General features: G+C 43.3%; 1 protein-coding gene across 1 annotated transcript; it reads left to right on the forward strand.

Moving 5' to 3' along the window:
• Positions 1-2,811: 2,811 nt before the first annotated feature.
• LOC311118505 (WASH complex subunit 2-like) lies at positions 2,812-11,744 on the forward strand (the record flags this gene model as incomplete). Its single annotated transcript, XM_084193297.1, has 14 exons — positions 2,812-2,913; positions 3,000-3,101; positions 3,864-4,033; positions 4,186-4,309; positions 6,119-6,352; positions 6,665-6,847; positions 6,946-7,077; positions 7,280-7,414; positions 7,521-7,604; positions 8,370-8,429; positions 8,951-9,151; positions 9,327-10,037; positions 11,246-11,408; positions 11,596-11,744. Coding segments are annotated over 14 exons (2,550 nt in total), but the record flags the coding sequence as incomplete, so codon positions are not given.
• Positions 11,745-12,478: the final 734 nt, after the last annotated feature.

The following is a 12,478-nucleotide window of genomic DNA, read 5'->3' on the forward strand; positions in this document are numbered from 1 at the left end:
TCAAATGTTAATATGAAAAATATTAGAAAAATGTATTGGTCTTGCAAATTAATTTCCAGGCAGACTACCGAGTTTTGTTTCCTCACATGTTTCGCGCTGTGGTTGCCAGGCGAGTTCGCTCATTCCACCTACGCTGCTACTCAGTCAGGCAGGTACAGAACTGACTGATTAGGCGCCGCCAAACGTCACATCAATAGCTAAAATGCCGGTAAAATGTAGATTCAATCCTGCCTTTTGTGCATATGGAACATTTCTGGGATATTTTATTTCAGCTCATGAAACATGGGACCAACACTTTACATATTGCGTTTGATAGTTTTGTTCAGTATAGTTTACCCACCTTTTACCACTACATCACTGGACCCAACCAACACACACAGTATAAGGTGCAAAAAATACATCAGACTTTGACATGGTGAGCATGGGTGAATCGGCCCAGAAGAGTCACATGAACGGGAAAAGACACAACGCTGCATCCTGCGCTGGTGCCAGTTCAACATAAAAAAAAGTTTTCTCTGCATCAACCTCCAGAGTTTTTTTGCTAATCGCCTCATTCACGGGGCGCCCGCGATATTACGCTTTATCAAGCGGCAGCCGTGCTCCTGCCGTTCTGGTGGCCGTTCACATGCTGTTTTTCTCACACAGCCCACACGCCCTTCTCCCGACCGGCGACACTAAAGCTGCCAGTTGGAAACAAGACACTTTTTCGTAGCTATTAAGTAGTAGATTCCCAAATGCCCAATAAAAGCACAGGCATTAAGCTGGAATTGTGTAGTAATGTGACTAGGACATGTGTTCACCACTCAAATCATCACTACTCAAATCATCACTACTCAAATCATCACTACTCAAATTACAAAATCATCAGTACTGACTTACCACTCATGTACAGTGGGGAAAAAAAGTATTTAGTCAGCCACCAATTGTGCAAGTTCTCCCACTTAAAAAGATGAGAGAGGCCTGTAATTTTCATCATAGGTACACGTCAACTATGACAGACAAATTGAGAAAAAAAATTCCAGAAAATCACATTGTAGGATTTTTTATGAATTTATTTGCAAATTATGGTGGAAAATAAGTATTTGGTCACCTACAAACAAGCAAGATTTCTGGCTCTCACAGACCTGTAACTTCTTCTTTAAGAGGCTCCTCTGTCCTCCACTCGTTACCTGTATTAATGGCCCCTGTTTGAACTTGTTATCAGTATAAAAGACACCTGTCCACAACCTCAAACAGTCACACTCCAAACTCCACTATGGCCAAGACCAAAGAGCTGTCAAAGGACACCAGAAACAAAATTGTAGACCTGCATCAGGCTGGGAAGACTGAATCTGCAATAGGTAAGCAGCTTGGTTTGAAGAAATCAACTGTGGGAGCAATTATTAGGAAATGGAAGACATACAAGACCACTGATAATCTCCCTCGATCTGGGGCTCCACGCAAGATCTCACCCCGTGGGGTCAAAATGATCACAAGAACGGTGAGCAAAAATCCCAGAACCACACGGGGGGACCTAGTGAATGACCTGCAGAGAGCTGGGACCAAAGTAACAAAGCCTACCATCAGTAACACACTACGCCGCCAGGGACTCAAATCCTGCAGTGCCAGACGTGTCCCCCTGCTTAAGCCAGTACATGTCCAGGCCCGTCTGAAGTTTGCTAGAGTGCATTTGGATGATCCAGAAGAGGATTGGGATAATGTCATATGGTCAGATGAAACCAAAATATAACTTTTTGGTAAAAACTCAACTCGTCATGTTTGGAGGACAAAGAATGCTGAGTTGCATCCAAAGAACACCCTACCTACTGTGAAGCATGGGGGTGGAAACATCATGCTTTGGGGCTGTTTTTCTGCAAAGGGACCAGGACGACTGATCCGTGTAAAGGAAAGAATGAATGGGGCCATGTATCGTGAGATTTTGAGTGAAAACCTCCTTCCATCAGCAAGGGCATTGAAGATGAAACGTGGCTGGGTCTTTCAGCATGACAATGATCCCAAACACACCGCCCGGGCAACGAAGGAGTGGCTTCGTAAGAAGCATTTCAAGGTCCTGGAGTGGCCTAGCCAGTCTCCAGATCTCAACCCCATAGAAAATCTTTGGAGGGAGTTGAAAGTCCGTGTTGCCCAGCGACAGCCCCAAAACATCACTGCTCTAGAGGAGATCTGCATGGAGGAATGGGCCAAAATACCAGCAACAGTGTGTGAAAACCTTGTGAAGACTTACAGAAAACGTTTGACCTGTGTCATTGCCAACAATAGGTATATAACAAAGTATTGAGAAACTTTTGTTATTGAACAAATACTTATTTTCCACCATAATTTGCAAATAAATTCATTAAAAATCCTACAATGTGATTTTCTGGATTTTTTTTTCTCATTTTGTCTGTCATAGTTGACGTGTACCTATGATGAAAATTATAGGCCTCTCTCATCTTTTTAAGTGGGAGAACATGCACAATTGATGGCTGACTAAATACTTTTTTTCCCCACTGTATGTAGTGAAACGTAGAACTTGTAAGGTAGTGATGAATACTAAGTTCATTTTTTTTTCCTCAATGAGGCTGTAGCGATATACTGCCACCAGGTGGTGACTAGAAACAATTACATAATATGAACTATTACAATTTGATGGTTCTTGAAAATATATATGAATGCTTGAAAATGTACTTGAAAGTCCTTGAATTTGAATTGCCACTGTCTGTACGAACCCTGTAGGATGTTCGGGGTGATCATGAAACATGATAAAGATATTGTATATGCTTTATTGTTTTACAGTTTTAACCCCACCTTTCTGTCCCTGTCTTTCTACAGATATGTCCAACCATCCCTAAGAGTCAGTCCAAGCCTGAACCCACACCTCAGAGCAAAGCCAGCAAAGCTCCTCTGTCCATCTTTGATGACGAGGAGGAAGAGGTGAGAAGATGAGCCTGACCTATATCAGTCCATAAAATATGATTAATTTGCATCTTCATATCTAACCACTTCCTTTCATCATGCAGGATCTGTTTGCGTCTGCAAAGAAGTCTAAACCAAGCCAGGCTGAAGCCGTCACACCACATGTCAAAAAACATCTCTCTATCGCCCTCTTCAGTGATGACAAGGTAATGGGAGGGAACGGAACCTTGCTACATAAACTTCAGTTCAACTTCAGCCTTTCAGAAAATAATGCCTAGCCCCCTCCTGTAGCCACTCCCCCTTTGGTATTCACAGATCTGAAATAACTGGAGAGGTGTGTGGGCAATTCCACGGTAACGGAGTGATACTGAGACTCCGTTTTTACCATTTTAAAAAGGTATGTAAAAAAAATAAAAAAAAAATAAAAAAAAAAAAAATGATTGCAAAGTTAAACAAACCATACAACTCTAGGCACAAGGAAAACACATTTACTTGAAGAACAGTACAGATGTAAAGTTTGGTAACAGAATGAGGGCACCAACAGCACAAACTGTCATTCTGTTACCAAACTTTGCATCTGCACTGTTCTTCAAGTAAATGTGTTTTTGTAACAATTTCTGTGGAAATTGTTAAACGTTGTCCTTGTGCATAGGGTTGTATGGTTTGTTTAACTTTTTAATCATTGGTTTTTGTTTGACATACATTTTAAAGTGAAAGATCTGAGTCTCTGCATCAGTCTGTAACCGTGGAATTGCCCATAGCCAATATGGTGATGGCAACTCCATCCAATGGGCTTAGGACAGCTTCAGATATGAATTAGCTTACAACCATCCTATTCCTACAAATCTGCAAACACCAGAAGGGTATGGGGCAAGGGCCAGATTTTGAACCGGGCTTGATAGTGAAGGTTGTCTCTAATACTTCAACAGATGCTATCTATTTAACCCTTTGTATTCTGTCTGTATCAGGACCAGTGGATGAACTCCAAGCCTAGTGCTGGTAAGACAGAGGGTAAGACTGGAGGGATGAAGTCCAGTGATAGCGCCCCATCTAGTCTACCCAGTGTCATAGCAGCTCCTAAAGACAGCCTGTTCGATGAGGATGATGACGATCTCTTTGCTACTACCAAGGAGTCGAGGTAAACTTCATATCCATAGTAGACAACAATGGAGACATTATGGTAAAATGTTTGACTAGTGCCCCCCCAAAAATACAAAAACATGGTTGACTCAACCTATAGTTAGGGTCTTAGTGTCGTTTTGATGGGTGTAAATGGCTGTGTTGATGCAGTCAGAAGAAGCCACAGAGAGTGTCTCTCCTGTTTGAAGATGAGACTGAGGATGATGAAGATACGCGATGCCTCTTCGGCTTCAAACCAGCCGTCAACAACAGCTCTACTCTAGCTGACCCTAAAGTAAGCCTGGGTTACAGATTCTGCCTGTGTCACAAATGGCACCCTATTCCCTATATAGTGCACTATATAGGGAATATGGTGCAAATTTGGGAAGCAGCCACTGTCATGAATGAATAATCTATAGGTGAAAAGCCTTTGAGGGAACAATGGAATTCAGTGATATGTAGGCTCTTATCTATTATTTTAAAACAATGAAAATATTGAATTAAAATGTGTTTTTATTCATGATAGTTTTCTTGAGAAAGTACAGTTTTTATGTACTCTTCATGGAATATATGTGTGGTAACATCCCTGCAGTGATATGTACAGTGCCTTGCAAAAGTATTCATCCCCCTTGGTGTTTTTTCCTATTTTGTTACATTACAACCTGTAATTTAAATTGATTTTTATTTGGATTTCATGCAATGGACATACACAAAATAGTCAAAATTGGTGAAGTGAAATGAAAAAAAATAACTTGTTTCAAAGAAGCCCCTAAATAAGATCTGGTGCAACCAATTACTTTCAGAAGTCACATAATTAGTTAAATAAAGTCCACCTGTGTGCAATGTAGGTGTCTCATGATCTGTCACATGATCTCAGTATATATACACCTGTTCTGAAAGGCCCCAGAGTCTGCAACACCACTAAGCAAGCGGCACCATGAAGACCAAGGAGCTCTCCAAACAGATCAGGGACAAAGTTGTGGAGAAGTACAGATCAGGGTTGGGTTATAAAAAAATATCAGAAACTTTGAACATCCCACGGAGCACCATTTAAAATCCATTATAAAAAAAAAATGAAAAGAATATGGCACCACAACAAACCTGCCAAGAGAGGGCCGCCCACCAAAACTCACAGACCAGGCAAGGAGGGCATTAATCAGAGGCAACAGAGACCAAAGATAACCCTGAAAGAGCTGCAAAGCTCCACAGCGGAGATTGGAGTATCTGTCCATAGGACCACTTTAAGCCGTACACTCCACAGAGCTGGATTAAAATTTAGCTTTTTGGCCATCAAGGAAAACGCTATGTCTGGCGCAAACCCAACACCTCTCATCACCCCGAGAACACCATCCCCACAGTGAAGCATGGTAGTGGCAGCACCATGCTGTGGGGATGTTTTTCTGCAGGGACTGGGAAACTGGTCAGAATTGAAGGAATGATGGATGGCGCTAAATACAGGGAAATTCTTGAGGGGAAACCTGTTTCAGTCGTCCAGAGATTTGAGACTGGGACGGAGATTCACCTTCCAGCAGGACAATGACCCTAAGCATAATGCTAAAGCAACACTCGAGTGGTTTAAGGGAAACTGTCTTGGAATGGCCTAGTCATAGCACAGACCTCAATCCAATTGAGAATCTGTGGTATGACTTAAAGATTGCTGTACACCAGCGGAACCCATCCAACTTGAAGGAGCTGGAGCGGTTTTGCCTTGAAGAATGGGCAAAAATCCCAGTGGTTAGATGTGCCAAGCTTATAGAGACATGCCCCAAGAGACTTGCAGCTGTAATTGCTGCAAAAGGTGGCTCTACAAAGTATTGACTTTGGGGGGGGGGGGTGAATAGTTATGCACGCTTAAGTTTTCTGTTTTTTTTGTCTTATTTGTTTCACAAGAAAAAATATTTTGCATCTTCAAGGTGGTAGGCATGTTGTGTAAATCAAATGATACAAACCCCCCAAAAATCAATTTTAATTCCAGGTTGTAAGGCAACAAAATTGGAAAAATGCAAAGGGGGGGTGAATTCTTTTGCAAGACACTGTATGTATGGTTGAATTTTAAAAAACTAGTCATTTACCCCGTAGCTCATGCCCTTGTCCTGTTCCCCAGACTCCTGCTGTGGCCTCCCCAGCCCCCTCGCTGTTCCACACAGACAAACCTGAGGAGGTGACGGCACCTCCTTCTCCCCCAGTGGATAAGAGGCGTGCAGAGAAGGAGAGGGTAGCGAAGGAGGGTCCTGAGGTACAGCACCTGTCCTCTCCACTAGAGGGCAGTGAGAGTAAGAAGAAGCCATTAGGGGCCGTCAGTCTGTTTGGAGGGATCAACGTGCTGGGAGCAGCCAAGGTGAGACGCTACAGAAGGCTCAGGGTAGAAGTTCTCTCTAAGCTCATCTAGGATCAGCTGAACTGAAATTTTGCCATAACCTAGTTTTGGTCATTTGGGTCGTTAATCAAATAATCTTTCCTTGATACCTCACATCCTCTCTCCTCAAAACGCATTGGAGAAGAAAGCCTGAGGGGAGGGACCTTGGACCTTCTCTTCCAATATGGTTGAGGAGGCGGCAAGGAGAGAGGAAAGGTGAATTGAGATGGAGCCCTGCTCCTAAGTGTGAGGTGCTGTACTCACTCACTCTCTATCTTCCTGTCCCTTAACAAGCAGACTAAGAGCCCATTGGACGAGACGGATGGTGATGACTTCATGTCTAAGGAGGGCTCGCCCCCCATGGAGAAGGAGGCCAAAACGAAGAACACTGTCAGTCTGTTTGATGACGAGGAGGGTGCTGACTGGACTGCCCCTGTCTCCATACCTAGCAAACCAACTGCCAAAAACACACTCAAGGTTTGTCTGGGTTCGTTTATTCATACTACTGACAATTCCTGTGTGTGTGTGAGTCTGTCTGTCTGAGTATGTGTGTAAATCCTGTGTCTGTGCGTTAGCCTGCAGAGGAGCGTCCTCGTACCAAGAGCAGCACCGGGGTGTTCCAGGATGAGGAACTGCTGTTCAGTCACACTCAGCAGAGAGACAACGACCCCGACGTTGACATCTTCGCCACGCCTGACAAGTCTGTGGTGAGTTCTAGGGACAGTAGACTCAGTGAGAGGGGAAAGGTGTTAGTGTTGGGCTAGAGCAAAAGCCTGCACTCACCAGGACCAGGGTGGATGTCTTGTATTGCATCAGCACATTGACGTGTACTAGTTGCTATTCCTTTTAGTGATAAATTAATTGTACTAATGATATTGGTGGTGATAAAGTGCTGTGTTCCTGTCTCAGAGGTCCAGGCCCAGTAATGATAATTGCTCAGTGAAGTCCGGGCCCAGCTCAGTGAGGTCGGCAGCCCCAACACTTTTTAGTGATGAAGATGGAGATTACCTCTTCAGCTCTGTCAAGCCCAAAGCTCTTCGGCCGGTTCCCTATTCTAAATCCCCTCAATCAATGAAAACAATAGGAATACAACTTGATTAATTTACTGATGACTGCACATCCTCAGTCCTTGTCTTTTATTTGACCTCAGAAAGTATCGGAGAAGCCCAGTAAACACAGTAAAGACGAGCCATCCCCAAAACCTTCTGTGACCGCACCAGTCACAGGGAGTGAGGTAAGGCTGATGAAACAAAGAGTCTTAGGCAGGCAGCCCAATTCTGAATATTTTTTTTTACACTAATTGGTCTTTTGACCAATCGCATCAGATCTTTTCACATCAGATTTTTTTCAGAGCTGATCTGATTGGTCAAAAGACTAATTAGTGAAAAAAATATCAGAATTTGGCTGCCTGTGTAAATGCAGCCTTAGTGCTATGCAGTCTATGTGATTGCCCATGTGTTTCAGAATTTGAAGGATATCTATAGACAGTAATGCTCTCTCCTCTCAGTTGAGACTTATTATACTGTGATATATTTCAAAGGAGTGTTATCCAGGCTGTTACATTGCTTTTGGAGATACTCCTGTCTGTGTCTAGATTACTTAAAGGTCCAGTGCAGTCAAAAACTGGATTTTCCTATGTTTTAGATATATTTCCACACTGAGGTTGGAATAATATTGTGAAAATTATGATAATGTACTTTTAGTGTAAGAGCTGTTTGAAAAGACCACCTGAAACTTCAGCCTGTTTTGGTGGGATGGAGTTTTAGGCTGCCTGGTTCCAAACCTCTCTGCCAATAACAGCTAGTTTTCCCGTCCACACTCAGACCACTCCCAGACAGTCCTAGCAAAATTATTGGTTGAAAAATTGCTCTTAGTTTTGTTTCTTATTTTCAATTAAAACGGTCAAAAATCACAGTAAGTTACTTAATTGTAATTTGATATTCAGATAAAAACAGCTGCATTGGACCTTTAACCTGATCTATGTTGTTCAATTGCACAGAAGCCGTCACCAAGCCCTGTAAAATCTAAAGAGCCTTCGTCATGGATTGGAAAACTCCAAGTAAACATATATATATATATATATATATTTTTTTTAATCAGTCAACGTTTTACTCTATCTTTACTCTTTCTGAATGAGCATTCATTCTTCCAACGTGTTTTCTCTGCCAAACATATTTGAACCTCTGCCTCTGCCTTTGACATGAAACATGTCGTCTTGTCTTTTCCACTGCTGGCATAAAAGCTAAACTGAGACAGCGTGACTGTCAGATTGATTCACATAATATTTTGTTTTTTACCGTCAGTCTGAAAGCGATTGCTCAGCCTTTCTTCTTCCTGAAACTGCATGAATAGATGTCGTTCCTACGTCTACATTTTTTCTTTCTTTATTCTTGGGCTCTCTTTCCTCTGTTTGTCTACAGCTTTGTTCTGATGATCATGAGGGACTGCATTAACCAAATTACTTGTAAATCCAATTATATAATGTGAGGACCATTCGCATGTGTCCTCACTGTGCTACAAACCCTCTCTTATAAAGGACTTTAGTTGGTGAACAAATGTGTTCCTCCTCCCCACTTTCAGACCAACCTGGTGATCAACCCTGCTGCCAACCTGCCCGGCGCGGTCCTACCAGGGATGAGCCCGAGCCCCAGCCCCAGCCTCACCTCCTCAGGCCTCAGCCCCAACCTCACCCCCAGTCTGCCAGGGACCCAGTCCCCTAGCGACGGAGGGGTTAGCTTCGACCACCCAGTCCAGGTGTCCGTGCTACAGAGTGCCAACAAGGTGGGTCAGAGGTCAGGCACTGGGGTGTGGTGGGCATAATGGAACACGGTGGGAGAAACAAAGAACGCCTACTTTTGATCCTCCAATGATAGAAATGTATAAAGCTCTAACCTTGTATCTTGTACCTTCCTGAATAAGCCCCTGTTATGACTCTGTGTGTCTTCTCTTCCTGTAGGGCCGAGCTAAAGGCTCCAGCCACCGCAGGCCCCAGACCAGGGCAGCACGGCAGACGGCAGCTCAGAGCTCTGTGGACCAGAGAGACCAGAACCAGGGAGAGGACCGGGCCGGACCCAGCCCAACCCTACCTAACCCAACCCAGCCTAGCCTGGCACTATCTAACCTAACCCTGCCCAGGCCTAGTCTACCCAACCAAGCCCCAACCACTGCCTTACCCTCCTCCTTACCTGCCTCCCAACCCACGCTCACCGATGTCTCTGTCAGACCGTCAGTGCTAACACTAGCAGTGTCCAACACCCCTCTAAAGAGAGAGACTTCTAAGGGTAGCAAGGTGAAGGTGCTGCCTTCTCCCGACGAGGCTGACCTGTTTGGCTCTGACAGCCTCTTCGGGTCTGTCCCTGCCCTAGCCCCAGCCCCCAATAATACCACCCACTCACCCAAACTCACCACAAAGACTACAGAGGGCGAGTTGACTCCGAAGAAGGAGAAAGAAGCGACCCCTCCGTCCCTCTTTGACGACCCCATGGGTGACCTTTTCCAGAAGGTGAAAACGAGGTCAGCTAAGAAGGCAAAGGCCTCTTCCTTCCTGGAGGATGAAGAGGATATATTTGTGCTGGGAAAGAGCTCCACTCCCACTACTAACATTACTGCTGGGGGGAAAGTCACTAAGGCAGGGGGCAACTCTACTCCCAAACAGGACCTCTTCCAGGTATTGGTCATGATGATCAATATTGTCAGTCAATTGACCAATCAGTCAGTTTATTTATTTATTTATTTATTTATTTATTTATTTATTTATTTATTGTACAGCCAGGAATGTACAATATCTTACAATCATTGAAATGTTAGTTTATTTTTCATCGTACTAGTTGGGGGGGGAAATATCGATAGTTACATATCGCAATATTATTTTGGACAATATTATATAGATACTTTGACTGAGTATTTTTATTTTGCTAGGTAGCAGTCGGTGGTACCTGTGCCAAAACTCCGGTATCTTTCATCCTATAGCTAGTTCTCCAACTTCTTTTTAAATAGTGAGACAACATGTTTTTATTTTCCTGATCAAAACTAATTTTGTAACATTAGGAACACCTTCCTGTTAGAGTTGCACCCCCCCCCCCCCCCTTTTGCCCTCAGAACATCCTCAATTTGTCAGGGCATGGACTCTACAAGGTGTCGAAAGCATAGGGATGCTGGCCCATGTTTCCCACAGTTGTGTCAAGTTGGCTGGATGTCCTTTGGATGGTGGACCATTCTTGATACACACGGGAAACTGTTGAGTGTTTTTTTTTTAAACGGCAGCGTTGCAGTTCTTGACACAAACTGGTGCACCTGGCACCTACTACCATACCCCGTTCAAAGGCACTTACTTTTTTGTCTTGCCCATTCACACTCTGAATGGCATACATACACAATCCATGTATCAATTGTCTCAAGGCTGAAAAATCCTTCTTTAACCTGTCTCCTCCCCTTCATCTACACTGATTTGAAGTGGATTTAACAAGTGACATCAATAAGAGATCATAGCTTTCACCTGGATTCACCTGGTCTATGTCATGGAAAGAGCAGGTGTTCTTAATGTTTTATATACTCTGTGAACAATATGTTACGAACATCATTGCAATAAAATCGCAATATCGAATCGCAATACAAATGGAATCTTGAGAATCGCAATATCGGCACCTAAGTAGCATGATAATATCATATCTTGAGGTCCCTGGTAATTCTCAGCCCTACAGTACATTATAGTAGTCTAAATGCATTTGGTCTGGCTCAGCGCATGCTGACTCAGCCTATCTGCTTATCCAAGAGTCACGATCTCTGCAACAGGAGGTGGAGGGAAATCCATATATTCCTTGGAAAGTGTGTGTGTGTCTGCTTCTTGTCTGAATATGTCTGTTTCTGTTGTCCCAGGATGAAGCGGAGACTCCACCCAAAGCCCACAAAGAGAAATCCCTGGATGCCAGCCTGTTTGACGACAACGTTGACATTTTTGCTGATTTGACAGCCACTTCAAAACTGAAAGAGAAGAAGTCCAAGAAGGCGGAGACTAAATCAATATTTCATGATGATATGGGTGGGTGTTTACAGAGCATATATTTCGGAATATCTAGGTTTTGCATTGTTTGTTGTTCCTCAATAACTGTTTCAACATGCACCACAGACAAATATAGGTATGCGTGCGCACACACATACACAGTCTTACAATGCCATTGCCACCAGTTTGAACTGAAACATCTACTGGACATGCTTTCTCTCCACAGATGATGTCTTCTCTCCCAGCACTGTGAAGCCAATGGCCAAGCAGCCTCCATCCAAGTCCAAGAAGAGCCCTCCCTCCCAGGACACCAGTGCAGCGGACGACTCGGGCAACATCTTCGACGACCCTCTCAATGCTCTGGGCGGGAACTGAACCGTGGACCGTTCCTGAGGAGCTAAAAGTTTGAGTCCCAAATGACACCCTATTCCCTAGATAGTTCATTACTTTTGACCAGGGCCCATAGGGCTTTGCATCCCAAATGGCACCCTATTCCCTAGATAGTTCATTACTTTTGACCAGGGCCCAAAGGGTGTGCTCTATGTGGGGAATAGGGTGCCATTTGGGATGCAGTCCCTAATTGTACAGAAAACCTTTTGTTGTTTTGTAGGACTGAAAAAGGGGTTGGAGATATTAACACTGTTCTTTATAGAGACGGTTTATATAAAAACAATCCATCGATCGACGTAACCTCGGATGGAAATTAAAACCCAGGTAGTAGGGGATGATTCTGATACTCATCTCTGATTAATAACAAGTAACTATTTGGCTTTATTTAATTTCCATGGTAGCAGCACTCCTTAGTCGTCATTAGGCCAGCTGCTAATAAATAAATAGTACATTATTTATAAATGTAGTTGAAGAGCTCTCTGTGTTTTAGCATTGCCATTTTGAGATTACATGTCGTCATTTGGCTGTGCCATATCACGGTTATGAAGTAATTGTTTTTCAATTAATATGAAATTGTTAAATTTGCCTATGATGAATGATTTTTTTTTTTTTATAATTAAAATAATATCTTCTGAAATTTGAAAAGTGTGTGGTAAGTTTGTTTCTAAGATCTGCAGCACTACTTTAAAGCCATTTAAGATGATGAATAAGGAAGCTGG

This window comes from Coregonus lavaretus (genome assembly GCF_964263955.1).
Source record: "Coregonus lavaretus genome assembly, contig: HAP1_SCAFFOLD_3645, whole genome shotgun sequence".
Classification (NCBI taxonomy): Eukaryota; Metazoa; Chordata; class Actinopteri; order Salmoniformes; family Salmonidae; genus Coregonus; species Coregonus lavaretus.